A 19,681-nucleotide genomic window follows, 5' to 3' on the forward strand; every position below is an offset into this window, starting at 1 on the left:
AGGATGTGGAGAAAAGGGAACCCTCTTACACTGTTGGTGGGAATGTGAACTGGTGCAGCCACTCTGGAAAACTGTGTGGAGGTTCCTCAAAGAGTTAAAAATAGACCTGCCCTGCGACCCAGCAATTGCACTGTTGGGGATTTACCCCAAGGATACAGATGCAGTGAAACGCCAGGACACCTGCACCCCGATGTTTCTAGCAGCAATGTCCACAATAGCCAAACTGTGGAAGGAGCCTCGGTGTCCATCGAAAGATGATGGATAAAGAAGATGTGGTCCATGTATACAATGGAATATTCCTCAGCCATTAGAAACGACAAATACCCACCATTTGCTTCGACATGGATGGAACTGGAGGGTATTATGCTGAGTGAAATAAGTCAATCAGAGAAGGACAAACATTATATGGTCTCATTCATTTGGGGAATATAAAAAATAGTGAAAGGGAATAAAGGGGAAAGGAGAAAAAATGAGTGGGAAATATCAGAAATGGAGACAGAACATGAGAGACTCCTAACTCTGGGAAACGAACAAGGGGTGGTGGAAGGGGAGGTGGGTGGGGGGTGGGGGTGAATGGGTCCCGGGCACTGAGGAGGCCACTTGATGGGATGAGCACTGGGTGTTATTCTATATGTTGGCAAAGTGAACACCAATAAAAAATAAATTTATTTAAAAAATAATAATAATGTTAGTTACCCTGTGATTCATCTCCAGAGGTGAGCCAGGTGCATCATACAGGGTCTGTTCCCATTCCGTGGCCTATGCTGTGACTACCCTTGGCACAGATTGCTGTGGGGTGGGTGGCGGGGTACCAACTGTGGAGGGGCGTCTCACCAGCCAGCTGCTTTTTCTGCAGAGAGAGAAAGGGGATGTGCAGGTGTATGTGGAACCTGGTCAGTATGTGGATCCTTTCACGACTGTGACTCTGGGCTGGCCAGACAGTGGCAAGGATTTACGCTTCCAGTGGTCATGTGGTAGGTGGCTGTAGAGTTCTAGAACTGTCCTAACTCAACACAAAGTAATGGATAGGGGTCAGCTTTGCTGTTTTTTAACCTTCAGACAGGCATTACTTATGCCTGACATTTTGTGTACCTTGCATGTGCAGGGATTAAGAATTCCATGGAAATGGGAGGTGGGGGGAAGCAGTGGCAAACCGAGGCAGAGGTAAACCTGAAGGCAGGCAACAAGGAGGTGCATGACTTACAGAGAATCAAAGAACAGTAATTAATCCTAAAAGTCAATCTGCTTTATTTTCACCACAAACAACATCAGTGATGAAATAAAACAACTCCTCCTCTCTGGGTGGATCCCTCCTTTCATTTCCTTCCCCTTGGTATGTCACTGGGAAGAGAGTCTAGAAGTGAGGAGGTATTTTCAGACAAACCAAAAGGGTAGCACCAGTACCCATTATGTAGAAATGGTTGTCCTCCTTTCTATAGGGTTATATCCTAGCTAGGCACAAGTTCTTTTGGAAATGAATGCCATGCCTACTGTACATATTATTTTAGTTTTCTTTCTTTGAACAATATATCCTGTATATTTTAATGCCATCCTTTCCATCTTGATTTCACAATAACTGCATAATAGACTAGTTGGTATCCGATCATTTATTTACTCGTGCCCTATTTTTAGACACTTAGGTTGTTTTGCATTATTTGCCTTTATAAACAACATTGTAATGAGCATCCTTGTAGTTCTATCTTTATTTGCCTCTGTAGTGAACTTTCATAAGTTTTGAGAAAATAAAAGAATTTTGAAAAAGGGTCAAAAATCAAGTAAAATTTGAAGCCTTTCGATAATCCATTGGTAAGTGCTCAGGACATCCTTTTGAATATTAATTCTCATTATCAGAATTAATTCTCATTATCAGAATTCATAGAGGATACAAATATAGAGTTACGGTGGTTGAGCTGATGGCCTGACCCTAGATCATGTTCCATACTCTACTGGGTGGAAGAGGAAGCAAAGTGATTGATGGATAAACATCAATCAACAGAGATGAAGGGCAAAGGATACAGGGATTTACTGAGCTGGTATCATAAAGCAGGAGATAACATGCAGCCTCCCAGATGGAGATATAGCCCCCAGGTCCCCAAGATACCCACAGAGACACACAGCTGAGGACAACTGCTTCCACGTGGAGTAAGAGTTACACAAGGGACAAAAAACTGCCCTGGATGCTCTCCCAGGCACAGCTGTTTAATCTCCTGGCCTCTCTCCTGCTATATATGCCTGCCCATTCATTCATCAATACAAATTGCTGGGGCAAAAGCAGCTGACATATGCTGCAGGTGTGCTCAGACTCAGAGTGAAGTGCCACTCATCTCCCCAGAAGCATCCTTCCCAGTAGCATTCCTGCACCCTGCAAGTGAGAGTGTTTTTAAAAATCAAACTCCCTCTTTGGAGCTGCTTTTCTAATCTATGACTTTTCTTCCAAAAACTCCAAATCACAGAGGTCCTTGGATGGATAACCCCATTTGCTCTTCTCTCTCAGGACGTTGCTGGGCCCAGTGGAGCTACTGTGTTGAGAGGCAGCTGCTCCGCACAGACCAGAGGGAGCTGGTGCTTCTTCCATCCTGCCTGCCACCACCCAATTCTGCCATCACCCTGCGCCTGGCCACCTGGAGACGCAGACAGCTGGAGAACCAGGAGGAGCAGTGCCTCTATGTGTCTGCCCCCCTGGAACTCAGGCCTCGAGTCAGGTGGGGGCAAGAGAGCAAACTTCTGCAGTGCTGCCACCCTTTCAGCCTCCATTTACTGAAGAGCCGGCTGGCACTGGTGTAGGGGTTAGGTCTTAACAGTGGTGGCCCAGTAGACTGGGTCACAGTTCTCACAGGGAGCACTCCCTGGTGGTCAGCAATGATCCACCCCAACAAATGGAGGGAGATGGTTCACCTCTATGACAACTTCCCTGACTCAGGGTCAAGGAAGGCCATTCCCCAGATGAGATGTGAACAGGGAAGAGGAATTAACTTGGCAGGGAAAGGGGGCTGCAGAGGGAACTGAGCGGCAGAGGGAGGGAGCATAGAATAAGCTGGAAGTGAAAGAGATTGGTGTGGCTCAAGTATGGAGGGAGAGAGAGAGGGGCAAGAAGAAACTAGGGGAAAAGGCAGGGCCTGGCTCTGGTGGAAACTTGTGGGTTGTGCCACAGACATGATTTTGAAGAGTTCTAGAAAGCCATCCAAGAGTTAGTTGCAAGCAGGCTGGGGACGTGACCACGTCTTACTTCAAAATGCTGTGATAGCAGAGTGGAGAGCAGGTTGGAGGCAGGCAAGAGAGGGTTCCCAGAGATTGCTGGAGCTCTTGCAGTAGTCAAGGTGAAAGCTCAAGGTAGCTTGGTCTATCAACTAGGTCCCAACAAGGAGATGTCTCCCTCAAACTGGGAGTTGATGAGAGGTGGACGAAGGGTCTATTTACAGATGTGGGCAGGGATGCTATAGAGAAGGCCCAGGATCTGAATGTAGACAGTCTGGTTCATGTTCCCTTCCCCCACTCAAGAGTCATGTCACCTGGGACAAATCACATTGGCACCCTGAGCCTGATTTGCTTGTCTATGATAGGGGATTCTGATATATCACTCACAGGGTGGTGGTAAGCACTGGATAAGTGAATAATGAAGCAAATAATTTATAACCTGTGGCTACATGTGATAAAACCATAGCATTCCTTTATTATTGTTAGAGCTAGAAGGAATCACGGAAATATCATCTGCGTTTATCCCTTCACTTTGCAGGTGAGGAAACTGAGACTCAGAGAATTTAAGTGACTCATGCAAGGTGACCTTTCATATGAGGCAGGATCTGAGGACCCTGGGCTTCATGCACTTTCCATACCATTGTCTTTCATAGGGAATGAGTGGGAGTTGGGGCAGGCACAGATCACTCCATCTCCATGACCAACACTATGTTCTGGTTTTGGTTGGGGCATTGGGTTGCTTTTATTCTATTTTTCACTTGAAAAAAAGGCCCTCTGCCACCTTTGCAAAGGACCTGAGAAGAACCAGACAAAAGAGCAAGCCACGAGGCTTGAGTGAGCTTCTGCACTCCATTTTGTCTCCCTCTCAGCTGTGAGAAGAACTGCAGGCCAGCAAATACCAGTGAAGACATTGTTCTCAGAGTCACCTTGGGGGATGACTCCCCAGTGGCCATGTTCAACTGGTATTTAGAGGACACTTCTCTGGAGAAGGTGAGGACACTGGCGATCACATGGCCTGTGTCACATGGCCAGTACTGAGCTGGGGGTGGGTCAGAGCCCGCAGAGTTGGGGAGGTGGGATGGTGGTGTTCCCCAGAGGAAAAGGAGGGCACTGGTCATAAGGGAGAACAGATGCAAGGGAGCAGAAGCAATGGAGAAACCTCACAGCAGATGCTGCTAGTCCCCAGCCCAGCTCCTCTTCCCAGGCTGATGCACCTATCCTCAGCTGCTGGGCAGTGACTGCCGGCCAGTAATCAATGGAGGTTGGGTCTAATGGCCCAGCCACCCTGCCTCTGAATGAGACAGCTTCTGTGGTGGGGCTCACACTCCCTGCTGGATCCAGTTGAGGCTGGCTGGACACCTCCTGAAGCCACTTCTCTCCCTAGTTTCATTCTCTGCCCTACTGTACTTCCTTCTCCCCTCTGATTTTCCTGAGAGGCCTCTCTCAGTAAAGGACCTGTGCACAAAAGTCACAGGCTTTCCAACAAGGGAAGCTGACCTCAGACAAACACCTAAACAAGGCTGGAGACTGGGTATTTGGTGTGTCCCAGGTAAGCACTCGGTGCCTTTGTAGCAGAGACAAATCTGGAAGGCCTCCTAGGGGTCTGAAGCCACGGCCCTGCTGGGGTCCAGCATCAAGGTGGAAGCCTTAGGAGCTCTGGATGGTGTTCTCTTTCAGGCTGAGCCTCTCCCAGCTGCCTGCAGATTCCAGGGATTTTGGCCAAGTGCTTTAATCCTCATTGAGAGCAACACCTCTACACTGCGGCTGAACAGCTCCTTTTTGCAGACCTGGGGCCAGGCCATCCGGATCAAAGCCACAGGTGTGGAGGCCTCCCCTCAGTCTCCTGTCACAGATCCCATTTGCCCAGAAAGTGAACCAAGACAAACATGAAGCCCTGAAATGTGGGACTTCAGTGCAGGGTCAGGGGCCATACACAGGCTCTGGTGTTAATCCCATCACCATCACTTTTTACCTGGGAGGCAAGGCATTTAAACTCTCCATCCCTCAGTTTCCTGACTCTGAATGGCATTATGCAGGGTGGATGTGACATATTATTCTGGGGTGGTGCATGTCCTGCCAGGAAGATTCTCACTTTAAACAAGCCCTGTGTGGTGGGAAAGGTAGATTATCAAAATGACAAATGATGAGTGATTATTCTCTTCCAGATGGGTTCACTTGATCCAGTTTTTCTCAAAGTGGCCCAGAGACCACCCACATGGGGACAACCTGGGATTCCAGTTTAAAATGAACACTCCAGGGGTGCCTTGGTGGCTCAGTTAAGCATCTGACTCTTGGTTTCAGCTCAGGTCATGATCTCATGGTTGTGGGATCGAGCCCCCCATTGGACTCTGTGCTCAGTGCAGAGTCCACTTCAGATTCTCTCCCTCTCTCTCCCATTCATTCTTTCTCTCTCAAATAAACAAATAAAATCTTTAAAAATAAAATCAGATAAATACCCCAAGGCTTGCCCTTGCCCTAAACCTTCTGAATTAGGTCTATGCTAAGGAATCCATTTTTAACTGATTAAATTCTCTTTATGCCCGGCTCTTCCAGGTATATACTGTTTTTGAAACACCAGGTGGTGTGGGATGCTGGTGCAGGTGGAGGCCTGGAAAGAGCAAGGCTTTGGGCAGGGTCACCTTGTTTCTAGATTCTGGCCATGGCCCTTCCAAGCTCAGTCATCTTGAGCAAGTCATTCTGTTTCCCAATATACTTCTTCCTCACCAAAGCTGCAAGGAAGCGACTAATATTAGCCCTGTTCTACAGAAGGACTGGCTCTTAAAAAAGTGAGACCCCAGGATACCCTGCATCAGAGGGAATTGTTAGATATTCAGATTACTGAGCCCCACCCCAGAACCTCCAGGGAGGTCGGGGTCAGGAGATCGGCCTGGGAATCTGCATGCTTAACAAGCTCCCAGGGCGATCCTGAAGCATGGTGGTTTGTGTGACTCACAGGGTCCCCCAAACACTCTCTGTCTTCACTCCTCAGCAGTGACCAGGCATGCCTATGGGGAGGACACCTACGTGATCAGCTCTCTGCCTCCCCCGGAGGTGCCCAGATGCACCATCACTCCAGAAGAGGGTACCATTCTGACGGGCTTCACCATCTTCTGTAACACATCCTCGGCCCTGGGTCCCCTGGAGTACTGCTTCTGTCTGGAGTCAGGTACTGGCCCAGGGCTATGCATTCCCTTCCACTGCTAGGCGCCATCTCTCCCAAAACAGGGGCCTGTCTCCCTGTGGGAGCTACAAAAACCGTGCTCCATGTGTGAGAGAGGTTTGCAGAATGAAGACTCCCCTAGCCCCAGGCACAGTGTCCCAGCCATCCACTTCTGGGAGAGGCTGAGGGTGGGGCTGGGGGAGGCTGTTTAGATCCACCAGCCTGGGAAGGTCTTGGTACAGGAACTGACTTGTGAGTGAGCTTGGATATGTTTTGAGCTAATTTTAAAGATCTCTTCTTCCTTTTTAAATTTGGTTTATGACCTTGAATTTTTTTTAAGCCTGCAAGGAGGAAAAGTTTTTAAAATTTTTTATGGATACTAGTAAAATTATTCCCAAGTCATAGCAGCCTGCAATTACCTAGAAAGGCTGGTGGATCAGTATAGACGGCTGTCTTCTCTCTGAAAGCATGGAGTCCCCGAGTGCTTGCCATGCCTTCATGAGCTGGGTCTTTTGTGCCCTTGTCGTCAGGCTCTACTTCAATGGGTTTCCAGTCTCCCTGGGGTCTGGAGATGCCCCCCTAACTGTTCAGTTTCCATTTACTAGGTTCCTGTCTACACTGTGGCCCTGAACCTGCTCTCTCATCAGTTTATCTGCCACTTGGGAAAGTAAACAATGACTTCATGCTGGCGGTGGTCATTTCTGTTTCCAATCTCGCAGGGGACAAACAGCAGGCCCATGCAGTGGTGAAGGTGGGTGGTGGCTGTCTTTTGTTTCTTTATTGAGAAAACTTGTTGACCCAACTGAACCTCACCAAGAAGGTGGCTATGTTGAAGGAAGCCAAGGGCATGACCACATTGAGTCACTGATTCATTCATTCCTTCAACTAGTATTTTCAGAGCATCTGCAATGTGCCAGGTCCTGGGGACACAGCTGTGAACAAAACAAACATGGTCTCTACCTTTGCAGATCCTATATCTCAGTGGCCAGCAGAAGGGTAGGGCCCTGGAGGTTTGGAGCACAAAGATCCAGGGATGAGTCTGACCAGGGTCATCAGAGTCCAGAGGAAGGAGGACCAAAATCAACTATCAGGGTTACAAGGCAGAGGGGTTGAACAAAATCTGGGTAAATTTCAAGGATGGGAGGTCAGGTGGAGCAGAAAGGGACTGGGGGCCTGATGAGGAGGGCTGTGAGGGAGAAGCAGTGACTCATGTAAGGCTTGCTTTCAGTGGGGCTTGGCCGCCTGCTACAAGTGGGCCCAGCTGCCCTCAAGCCTCAGGAGAGACCCCACACTAAGTGTGAGGCCTTCCAGCCTTGCTCTGATTTGCCACATGATACCGTGACTTCGGGCTCCGGGTTCTGGAACAAGAACTGGAGAGCCAAGGTCTGCCCTGCACTGAGCGTGCTTCTGGTTTCCCTGTTAGGTGGGACTTGGAGACATCTGTGTTGAGAACGTGGCATTCCAGGCCGCAGTGCTGGAGAATGTCACCGTCACTCTGCAAGGCGAGCGGGACCCTGAACGGCTCTTCCAGCTGGCCACGGCTGTGTCATCCATCCTGGACCTGGAGAGCCAGGGACAGGGCTGCAGGCAGCTGCTGAACATGGATGTCAGACAGAAGGTGCTCAAGACGGGCCCCTTTTTAGGTTGTTACTGGGGCCCCAGGGTCTGTACAGCCATTCAGGGTGGGGAGTGGAATTCACGGAGCTGTGGAGAAGCCTCAGTATCTGCCTAGCTGTTGACATCACCTCCCCCTCTGGTCCTTTCTTGGTGAGTGACCTAAAATGACGGGAACCTGTTTTCCCTGCTCTGCCTCACAGCGTCAAAGGCTTCCAGGGCAGGAGGGAATTTAAGAGTATCGCTCCAGTCCTTCCTGTCAAAGATGACAACAGAGGAGAAAAGTGGCCTGGCCACTCTCATATAGTTCATGGTTTGGGGTTAGACCCTGGATGTCATTGCACCTCTGTCATTTGCCATCTATACCATCACAGGCTGGTGAATGAACTTCTCTAAGCCTGTTTCGCCATCTGGAAGATGGGATAATAAATAGTGTTTTCCTCATAAGGTTAGGTCAAGCCATTTGAAATTACCAACATCCAACCAGTTGTAATCCACAGAATGGCCGTTTCATGTGTTACAACCTGACATGACAAACAACTATGACAGAGCGTAGGACTACTTCCACTCCTGGTACCTGCTATATGAACCTGTGTGGGTGCAGGTACACACACATGCACACACACACACAGCATCACATACACCTGCTGCGCATGGAGAAGAAAAGATGGACTTCTCTGGTCCCTGAAGGGTTTGCATGAAAGTACTTAGCATGGTATAGGACATGTGGTAAGTACTTAATACAAAGAAGTGGTGGTTGTCATAGTAACTACTTATAGATAAATAGCTAACATTTATTGAATACCTACTATGTGCTGCCAACCCCAAGATCTTCATGGATATGTAATTCTCACTAAAACCCTACGAGATAAATGGTGAGATCCCTGTCTATGTCACATAGGAGGAAACAGGGTTAGAGAATTTTAACAGCTTGCCCAGGCCCACATTTCTAAGGTGGAGGTGAAGATGAGGTTCCAACCCAGACGAGCTCTTCCCCCATCCACCTCCTGCCCTCCAAGACTCTCAGCCCTGCCCTGTTTCATGTTAGCCCCTCCATACACCCACCCACCCCTTGTTCTCAGTCTTGGTTGCTTTCACTCTGAACATTAGCTATGGCAGACTTCCATTTGGAATCCTGTGGTCCCTGAGCACACAGACTATGGCAGCCTGATCCAAGATCTCCTCGTGAAACACTGGGGTCCTGGCAGGAGGCAGGCGTAAAACTCTAACAGGATAACTGAGAAGAATTTAAGAAGAGTTCTGTTGATTCAAGTTGGGGCTTAGCCTGAAGTGACCAGAATCTGGAGGGGGCAGCTGCATGGAAGGGGCTCCATGGTGGAAGCAATAGCTTCTGAAGAATGAGGCAGTTGACCCACCAGTGGAGGGAGGGAAGCACCAGAATAGCTTCTCGCTCTCTCTCCTCCTGCCCTCTCATTTCCTGCTGAGTGAATCCACTGGCCAGAGTCAGGAATTGTGGCATCTCCATGGAAGCTGCCTTCAGGACAGTGAGGAAGGAGGGAGGGAAGATTTGTAAAAGCAAACACAATTTCTCCTTCCAGAACATTCTGACAAGAGTCCCCTCATACACTGGCCTATTCTCTCCTCCATCCTAGCCAGAGCCTAGATGCACCCTGAGCTAACAGCAGACATGCCCAGACTCTGCAGCTGCCAAGACAGGCTGTCAGACAGGTAGGCTGAGTGAGCTGTCAGGAAGAGGCTGCAAGATGGGGACTGTTCACTTGGATCTGTGCTGTGCCAGGTGGTTGCCATTCGCCGTATCTAGGTACTTACACCTATCTTAAATGCATTAATATGAAATAAAGTTTTAAAAATTCAGTTTTCTGATTGCACTGGCCACATTTCAAGGGCTCAATAGTCACATTTGGTGAGTGGACGGTGCAGAGATAGGACTGTTTCATCAATGTGGAAAGTTCTGGGCAGTACTGAAATTATATTCTTAGGTTTCCTCTGCAGCTGCCAACACCAGCCCCCAGTGAGCCCCTTGTTAGGGCTCCATAGCTCAGAGAGCACGGTCCCTAGGGTCCCCAGAAGTCTCCACACTCCTCTCCATCTCCAAAGCCAGCAGCTCAGCACCTTTAGATTCTTCCTCCTTTCCTTCCTCTTCCCTCCACTTCTCCTCCCTCCCTTCCTCAAATTTCCCCTCCTCATTTCCTTTCCTTTCCTTCCCCAGCCTCTTCTTCACCTCTGCCTCCATCCACACATCTTCTCTGGCTCTGACCATCCTACCTCCCTCTTACAGAGACCCCTGTGGTTACATAGGTCCCACTTGGTTCATCCAGATCCACTCCTATCTCAGAACATTAACTTAATTAAAATTCCAAAACAGGGGCACCTAGCTGGCTCAGTCAGAGGAGCATGCAACTCTTGATCTCAGGGGTGTGAGTCAAGCCCCACACTGAGCACATAAAATAAAATAAAATAAAATAAAATAAAATAAAATAAAACTCCAAAAAAGTTTTGGCAAAGTCCTTTTTGCCATGTGAGGTGACATATTGACAGGTTTCAAGGATTAGGATGTGGATATTTTTGGGAGGCCATTACACTGCCCAGTACATATCCTATGAGAGGTCTATGAGGTTTGGAAAAACTCCAGATGAGCCTGGTCACTTGCTCTGACCCCAAATCTTTCTGAAATCATTTCATCAAACCACTGAAATTACATTTTCTCTCCCCATCTCCCTCCCTCTGCATCAAGGTCAGAGAGCATGTGCTGGGGTCACTATCTGCAGTCACTACCACCCTGGGGGACATGCAGAAGGTACAAAGGTTGGCCCAGGTGCTGAGAGAGGTGACCCACCACAGTGAGGAGCTCACACCCAAGGCCCAGGTAAGTGAGGCCCATCTGCTGTCCCAGGCCAAGCCATGGGACACACACCTCTGCCCTAGGTAATTGACAACTCCCCCCATGTCAAAGGTCCCTCAATCTCAGGGCCACCAAGGTTTCCACTATCTTCTTTCCAATGATCCTGCATGAGTGATGCCGAGAGAGAAGATGTCCTCCTGCAGCTCCTGTGTCTCATTCTGGGTGTCATAGCCTGTGTGCTCACATACCTTACTCCCCCACCTGCCAGTGGCACCTCAAGGGGGTACCTGACTCTAATCACTGGGTGACACTAAATGTGTCCCCAGATGCTGCTGCTAACCTACCCATGTTCCCCACTTCATACATACTCAAGTTCACTAGTACATATCAGACCTATGTCCAGTTGCCAGTTCCTGTCTCTTTCTTCTTTGACCCCCACCCCCCACCTCACCAGCTACTCTGCCTGCCTACATCTTAAACCCTTGCCTCAGGCTCTGCCTCTTGGAGAACCCAAATTAAATCACCATATTCCCCATGTTATAGTAACAAAAGGTTAAAAAAAGAAGCCCTTAGTCAGTAAGAGGGGAAAGCCATCCTGGCTCTGCTCCACCTATTCTCAGGAGGTTGTGCCCCTCACATTCTCCAGCCTGAAGCCAGCAAGGCTGACCTTTATTTCTGGGGCCATGATGCTGTTAACATCACATTTGCCATTTATACACCCATTTGCTCATCCATCCACTCCATGTACATACATCTATTCAGTGCCCATCTATGTACATCCATCACTCTACCTTTCCATTCACTCATCCATGCATTAATTTATTCATTCATTCAACAAATGCTTCCTGAATGCCTAATATATATCAGGTACCGTGCAAAAACTGTGCATCAAGAATTCAGCAAGTCACACGACATAGTCTCTGCTCACAGCACTTTCAGAGTACGGGGAGAGCAACACTTTACACAAATAATCTCACAAATACATACATAATTACAAAACTGAACAAGTGTCTTGTCCATCTATCCATCCATCTATCTACTCATCTGCCACCCAACCATCCTTCCATCCTTCCACCCAAGCCCATCCCCCACTCAGTGAACATTTACTACTATGTGCTAGGCATTGTGGAAGGCACTCTGGGAAGACTCAGAGATGGACGAGGCTACTCTCCTGAAGGAATTTAGCACATTGCAGGGAAGGAGAACCTACCTCAAGTCAGTGACACAGGCAGCCTGTGCAATGGGCCTAGATTTCTCCTACCTTGTTTCTCACCTTGCTCCCTTCTTGTCCTTTGAATGGTGTAGGGGATAGTCTATCAGCAAGGGCTCATGTTGCTTTTCCTTCTCCTTTGGGGAATCCAGTGGGAGGCCACTTGGGCTCTGCAGCATGCCAGTGAAGCCCTGTTGGCACTGTGTTCCAAGGCCCATCCTGAAGACCAGAGGCGCCAGGCGGCCACCAAGGACCTGTTTCAGGCTGTGGGCAGCGTGCTGGAAGCTTCCCTGAGGGAGGGACCAGAAAAGCATGCAGAGGCCAAGGGCAGTCAGGTAGGTGTCTCAGCCCAGCTGCAGACCTCCCAGCTACCACACACCCAGCGTACACCAGCCTTTCTAGATCTTGCAGATGAAGAAAAAGAGGCAAAGAGGTTAAAACCATTTCTAGGGAGCTAGAAGAAAAGTTACAGAGACCAGAGGTTCTGGGAGGCAGAGCACAGGCTCTGGATCAAGGCAGCCTGCCTTCCAATCCTGCCTCTGTCACTTTCAAACCCTGAGACTTGGGAAGGGTACATAACTTCCCTCAGTCTCACCTGTCACCTGCAAATCAGGGCATTCTGTCTCATCTCAGATAAGCCACCAATGGAAGAGATCACATGTCTACCCCACACAGTACATTTTTAGAAGAGAGGCAGCCCCAGCGTCCTTGATGGGGGCACAAGGGGAAGGGCCTCCTAGGATGGTATCATGATGGAGTGGAAAACCCATTTCTTGCTGCTCCATAGTCCTATAGCATGTGGGGAACACACACACATACACACACACAGTCACACTCAAACACACCCATGCACTCACACACACCAACAAACACTAACATATTCACTCACACACACTCCTACACTAACACACACTTATAAGCACTCACACTCTCACACATACATGTAAGCACACAGTCCTACACATACTCACAGAGATGCACGTTTACACTTCTATCTTCATACATGGCCACATGATTGCACACACACACACACACACAGACATATGGTTACAGTCACACACAAAACCACATACACACTCACTTATGTTCCAGCACATACTCACACATATCCTCAAACCCACATTCACATTCAGACTCACAATCACACACTTATGCTCAGATACTCAGATACACATACTTAATTCCTTATATTCACAGGTCACCCTCAAACACACACATATTCACATTCACATCCACTCAGTCACACACACACACACACACACACACACACACACACACACACAATTCATGCAAACATCTAGCCCGTCTCAGATCCTCACATTTTGGCTTCAGCGACACTGCATCCTCATCTGGGGGTTGGGTGTGGTGAGGAGCAGTCCAAGCCCAGGTGACCCAGTGAAATGGCTCTGCCTGTGGCTTTCTATTTGCCCACAAATAAGACCTGGATTATGGGTGGATGTCAGGGTCAAACAGCGCAGCCCAGAGAGGCACGCAGTGTGACAGCTCAACACACAGACTCAGGAGCCAGATGCCTGGCCACCTCACTGTGAGTCCTGGCACTAGTCTTTATCAACATGTGACCTCTGCAAGTCACTTATCCTTTATGTGCCTTAGTTTTCCCATCTGCCAAATGGATATAGTGAGAGCACTTGCCTTCCAGACTTGTTGGATGAAAAGGGGTTCACATTCCAAAAGGGGTTGGAATCTTCACGAGTGCTTACTTTTCACTCCCCACAGAGCCGGGAACTCAATAAACAGTAGTGCTGTCCCTTCCTCAACTCCTCTGCCTTCTCCCAGTCCCTGCTGAGGGTCCCACGCTAGCCTGGTGACAGTAACCAAAGGCAGCATACAGAGATGGGTCCCCAGCAGTTACCCCTGTTTTCTTTTCCAGATGGCCTCCGTGCCCCAGCTGCTCAGAGTTGTGGAGCATGTGCAGGCTGCCCTCCTTCTGGGGACACTGCCTGGGGGCCTCCCAGCCACTCTGGCCACCCCTTCCATCTCTGTGTATACAAACAGGTAACCAGCTGCACTGAGGTCCAAAGAGAGCTTGTCCCCTGACCTGGCTCGGTCCACACCCACATCCTAAGACCCTGTGCCAGGTAGAGCCCAGAAGACCAGCCTTGGAAGTGGGGGACCTGAAGAGAGCTGGATGTGGGAGGGCTTTTCACTGAGATGAGGTCTGGGTATTTGCACAGCATAGGAAAGGAGCTGTTGAGTGCCAAGTCCCATCTTGGAGCCACCCAGGAGTCCTGAGAGATGGATCATGTTGGAGCCGAGCAGGCAGGGAGGCTGAATGAAGGGGGCCTGCCCACTTTACACCACGTTCTATGTGTGCCTGGCCAACCCCATTGCTCCACAGAGCTATGGGGATTCAAGATACACTGGCCTTGGGAATTCTTTGTGGAGGGCCTGCCTCTTGCTGCACTCTAACAGTACCTGAGAATGCCCTCCACCCTGCATGCCTCCACCCGACAAGCAGGTGCTGCACCACCCTGCAGGCACTGCTGCAACTCTTGTAGTGAGCCCCCTTCTTTGATTCCTCATGCCAGGGTTACCCTCTTGGGTGCCAGGGGCAGTTTTCCGAAACAGCATTCTGATCAGAACTAGGGTCTGAAACCAGGTCCCCAATCTAATCAGATGGGACATCAAAGGCCAGAGAAGATGGGGCTAGAAGCCCATGACATCTGAGATCAAGTAGGTAGAGGGGATAAGCCTGGAAAAGTGTCCACATCAGCTCATTTATTCATTCAACAAAGTATGTGTTGACCACCATCATATGTCAGGTGCTCTTCTAGGCATTGGGAGCGCGGCAGCAAACAGAGCTGGCTAATGCCCTGTCCTCATAGAGCCTCCAACCCAGCGCTGGGGCCGTCAGCTGCTCTTGTGCTGCTCCTACTGACATGAGCATGCAGAACCATCTAAGGGGACTGAAATAGAGCCATGTACTCTGATGGCAACGCTGGGGTTCCCTGCAGTGCAAGAGATGTTCCTCTGACACTGGCTTTCTTCTCTCTCTCCTGACACCTATGTTCTCACCTGTGGCCAGAATACAGCCCCGGAGTTGGCGAGGCTCCTCCGTGCATACTAAGGCTGCCAGCTCTGCAACCTTTACCCTGCCTGCGGCCTCCTCCCTTGGCTCCATGGAGGACAGCTGGGAGCCTGTGGACATCAGGGTAACGACAGTAATAACTTCCTTGGGAGCAGCCCTTTATAGCTTATTTGTCACTTTTATGTGTGTTTGCTCATTTAGGTTGATAACAACCCTCTCAGTTACACAGTATTACTATACCCATTTTGCAGATGAGGTTCAGTGATTCACCCAATGCCACAAGCAAAGTGGCAGAGCTGGGATGCAGACTCGGGCCTTCCAACACCCAAATCCATCCTTCTTCCACTGTGTTGTGGGATTTCTCCAGCTAATTGGTTCAATTAGTTACTGGAAATAAAGCTTTTTGGACTTCATTCCATAACTAGGAAATGGTGAACCCAGAGTTCTTTTCACTCCCAAGTGAGGGCACATCCGACTCTCAGTTCTTTGAGCCCCAGTGAAGGCAAACAAGTATATCTCTCTTGGGGGCTTGTTGGCCTTGCCAAGAAGAAAGACTTGGAGGGTTTCATGGTCCAGTAGTTGTATAGCTTTATGGGCCTGAGTGGGTCCTCTGCCCTGGAGGACAGACACACCCCAGGAAGGCCAGACACAGCTAACAGCCGGGTTCCCCACTCACCCCATAGGACAAGGCCACTTGTCTGTCCCATCTTAGGAAGCCTTATCATTCACATAGGGTTGCAGTCACCTTCCAGCCTTCAGGAGCCTTAGCCAGCACTTCTTGTTCTTGGTTTCAGGTGATGAGTTTCCCCAAGAGCCCCTTCCCAGCCCGAAGTCACTTTGATGTCAGTGGAACTATTGGTGGCTTCTGTTTGACCAGCCCTAGTGGACATCTCATACCCATGAGGAATCTGTCGGAGAATATCGAGGTAGAAGTTGGGGGTGCTGTCAGAAGTCCATTATCACTTCTGTTTTCTTCTTCAACTTGGTTGAGACCAAAAGTTGATTAAAGAGGAGAGTAGAATGGTCTTTTTTTTTTTTAGATTTATTTATTTATTTATTTATTTATTTATTTATTTATTTATTTATTTATGACAGAGACAGAGAGAGACAGAGAAAGAGAGAGAGAGAGAGAGGCAGAGACACAGGCAGAGGGAGAAGCAGGCTCCATGCAGGGAGCCCAACGTGGGACTCGATCTTGGGTCTCCAGGATCGCACCCTAGGCTGAAAGTGGCGCCAAACTGCTGAGCCACCCGGGCTGCCCTAGAATGGTCTTTATGTTACACATCGTATTTTAGCTAAAAACTACAAATGTATATCATTGCCAATCTTTGGCTATACAATCAAAACATTTCTTTATATCTGTTGATTGGAATTTTAATCATCTTCATTACATAAACCACCCTTACCATCCAGGCTCTAAGCTGTCAGATTTTCTTTAAAAGGCTTATCTGATGACATAAGCAAGGAGTTGGAGTGATATGAGGAGAGGCCATGAGCCAAGGGACATGGATGCCTCCAGAAGCTGGAAAAGGCAAGGAAGGTATTCTTCCCTAGAATCTCCAGAAGGCATCAGCCTACCAACTTTAGCCCTATGAAGTTGATTTTGGATTTCTGGCCTCCAGAACTGTAAGACGGCAAATCTGGGGTGTTGTAAGCCACCAAGTTTGTGGTCATTAGTTAAGCAGCCCCAGGAAACTGATAGAATGAACACAGCACAGTGTGGATCTCAATTCCTGGGGTGCTCACTTTGCCTTGCTCTGTCCAGCAGCCCTGACGCTCCCTGGCATTCCCACCCCACATACCCTTGTTTTGACTGTTTTTGATAACAGATCCTGCTGCCTCGGCTTTTGGAAGGGCACAGTGAGCCAACTGTGTTAAACCTGACCAGTCCTGAAGCTTTATGGGTGAACCTGACTTCAGACAGAGCAGCTTTGGGGATCCAGCTGCACTGGAGACCTGCCATCCCACTCATACTCAGCCTGGGCTATGGCTACCACCCCAATAAGACCAGCTATGATGCAAAAGCTCACATTCCGCCAATGGCTGCTACAGGTAGTCCATCAACTGGACTAGCTTCTTGAGCTTCTTGCGGGTGGGGAGAGGGTGACCAACTTAAAACTTGAGAATCAGAAGCCATAGAGAAAAAGAAAAAAATAATGTCACATTCAATGCTGATTTTTTGTGTTATTATTACTACTACTATTATTATCATTTGGCAACATTAAGTGAGCACTTACTACATGCCCTGAAGAAACTGACAAACACTTATAGAACTAACCTTGTCGTAATCTTCATTACAACCCTCAGGATGGGCATTATGGGCATTTCCTCTTGCCAGATAAGAACAGAGAGGTTAAGTAACTGATACAAAGTCACACAGCCAAGAAGGGACAGAGTCAGAATTTGGCCCTCATCTATGTGACTTGGCAGCTGTGCTCTGCACACGGACCTGGGAGTGTGTCCTCTCCTCTGCTCCAGGTCTCAGGAGGAGAGGGCTTTCCTACGACATTAGGGAGATCACCAAAGTGAGCTTCCCTGCCAAGTCTCCTTGGTCTCTCTCTTCCATGATGTTAGCCCCAGGCTCCATGAGGCTTCCAGCTGACCTGGATCCCTATTTCTTGCAGATGGGCTGTCCACGTGGATCCTGAACCCAGAGGACCTGCATTTTGGAGAAGGGGTCTATTATCTGACTGTGGTCCCCGAGTCTGACCTGGAACTGATCCCTGGCAGGGACCTCACAGTTGGCATCACCACCTTCCTGTCCCATTGTGTGTTCTGGGATGAGGTCCAGGGGACTTGGGACAACTCTGGGTGCCAGGTAAGGAGAGGATACAAAGAAGAAGGCAGAGCAACATGGTTGGGTGTGTCCAACTCACTTAGGGCTTCCTTCCAGTGTCTCTGCTGGCCATTTTGCACCCCACCACAGCATCTCTGCCTACGCTGTTCCCTGTGCCTGGAATGCCCCTCTTCCTGGTCTAGTCAACTCCTCCTTCAGATCCTGCTGCAAGTGTCACTTCCTTGAGAAAACTGTCACCCTGGCTACATCAGATTCCCCCTGTAGGCTTTCCTGGTACATACATCTGCTCCTCCATAGCACTAAACACAGCATTATGCCATTTCATATCTACTCAGGAGGTCCCTGAGATGAGGTCTGTTCCCATGGTGCACTGAGAGCCCCATAAGTCAGGAACAGTGGGCTTCGCTCACCACTGAAAACAAATGGCTCTTGAAGGAATGGACAAATAATTGGGAAGCCCTGTTGACTCTGGGCTGCTAGGAGGCCAGGCCAGGGTGTCTTCTCCAGGGGACCAAACTCAGAGCTGAGCCCTTTATTCTCTGCCAGGTGCTGTGTTCCATGCTTCAGCTGCATTACTTCATCAGATCTCCACAGTAACCTCTAAGACAGTAGGTACTCCCATTCCACAGGTGGTAAAACAAAGGCTCAGGAAAGTAAACACATTTAGCTCAAATCCCTTGCCTAGTAGGTAACAGAGTTGGGACTCAAACTCAAGTCTGTCTCCAGAGCAGGAGTCTTCAGGGATATGCAGTGCTGTGTGTCCAGCTCCCAATCCAGTTTTGCCAAACACCTGGATGGCATGTGGCTCTATTAATTGCAATCAGATCCCTATCTCAGGTCAGCTCAGTTCTGTGCATGACACATCCAGACATTGGCTTTGAGGCCACCAGAGGCCATCTCTGGGGCATCGGTGTTCCTCTTCCTTCTTCCATGCCCTTCATACTCTGGTCTCTCCCCAGAAACAACCTACCCTGCCCAGAAAACTCCTATTCACTCTTCAATTTTCCCATTCTAATGCCATCTCCTTGGGAACTTCCAGACATCAGGAGCCTCTCTCTGCTGGACTTCCACAGCTCTTAACACCCTCCCCAAGAACAGCAAACCTCCACATCTAGCTGAAATTTATCACACTTCTGCCTCCATCTACTAGACTACAAATACCTTCTTCCACTTATTTAACAAATAATTACCATGTGCAAGGCAGTGGGGATATAATGGTTAGAGAAATCAATGAGCTTTCATCTAGCAGAGGGCACAGCCAAAAAGCAAATAGCACACATGATCAAATGACAATGATCACAAGTAGTGTAAGAGGCCAGGCCCCAGCAGAGCCACAGAAGGGGGCTCAGAGCCAAGTTCCTTCTGGGTTTATTTCTGCCACAACTTCAGCCCCCTTGTCAATTCCTACCCTGGCTTCCGGCCACCACACAGAGGGAGTTCCCAAAATGCCAAGAAGAAACCAGTGCATTGACATGTCCAAGAGACAGTGTGTTCCCCATGCCCCATGCTTGCAATAGAGGCCTTTGTGCCTCATGAATAAAATGCTGGGTGTGTTGCGACCTTCCAGAGCCTTCACTCCCAGCAGCTGTCTGATGCCATGATGCTGGCCTGGGATGCCTTGCAAGGCTGTCCTCAGAAAGGGGGATGCTGCAGCAGCTAGGGGCACAGCTCTGCCATCAGACAGACCTGGGTCCAATCCTACTTCATCAATACTAGCAAGGTGACCTTGGACAAGTCACTGTACCTCTCTCAGCATTCTCATCTGAAAATGGGGATAAATGATGGATACCACTTACTGCTGGGGTGGGACCTTGGCAAGATTAGGGGAGAAA

General features: G+C 49.0%; 1 protein-coding gene across 1 annotated transcript in view; it reads left to right on the top strand.

Moving 5' to 3' along the window:
- The window catches only part of PKD1L2 (polycystin 1 like 2), an 88,182-nt gene that overhangs the window by 29,322 nt on the left and 39,179 nt on the right, over positions 1 to 19,681 (top strand). The window contains exons 9-22 of the mRNA XM_025428757.3: positions 717 to 974; positions 2,495 to 2,702; positions 4,065 to 4,185; positions 4,873 to 5,014; positions 6,185 to 6,361; positions 6,961 to 7,106; positions 7,779 to 7,973; positions 10,686 to 10,817; positions 12,156 to 12,338; positions 13,895 to 14,019; positions 15,050 to 15,176; positions 15,847 to 15,978; positions 16,882 to 17,104; positions 17,677 to 17,870. Of these exons, the coding sequence (XP_025284542.1) occupies positions 717 to 974; positions 2,495 to 2,702; positions 4,065 to 4,185; positions 4,873 to 5,014; positions 6,185 to 6,361; positions 6,961 to 7,106; positions 7,779 to 7,973; positions 10,686 to 10,817; positions 12,156 to 12,338; positions 13,895 to 14,019; positions 15,050 to 15,176; positions 15,847 to 15,978; positions 16,882 to 17,104; positions 17,677 to 17,870 (2,363 nt within the window). The remainder of the gene's footprint in view (positions 1 to 716; positions 975 to 2,494; positions 2,703 to 4,064; positions 4,186 to 4,872; positions 5,015 to 6,184; positions 6,362 to 6,960; positions 7,107 to 7,778; positions 7,974 to 10,685; positions 10,818 to 12,155; positions 12,339 to 13,894; positions 14,020 to 15,049; positions 15,177 to 15,846; positions 15,979 to 16,881; positions 17,105 to 17,676; positions 17,871 to 19,681) is intronic.

This window comes from Canis lupus, chromosome 5 (genome assembly GCF_003254725.2).
Source record: "Canis lupus dingo isolate Sandy chromosome 5, ASM325472v2, whole genome shotgun sequence".
Lineage (NCBI taxonomy): Eukaryota > Metazoa > Chordata > Mammalia > Carnivora > Canidae > Canis > Canis lupus.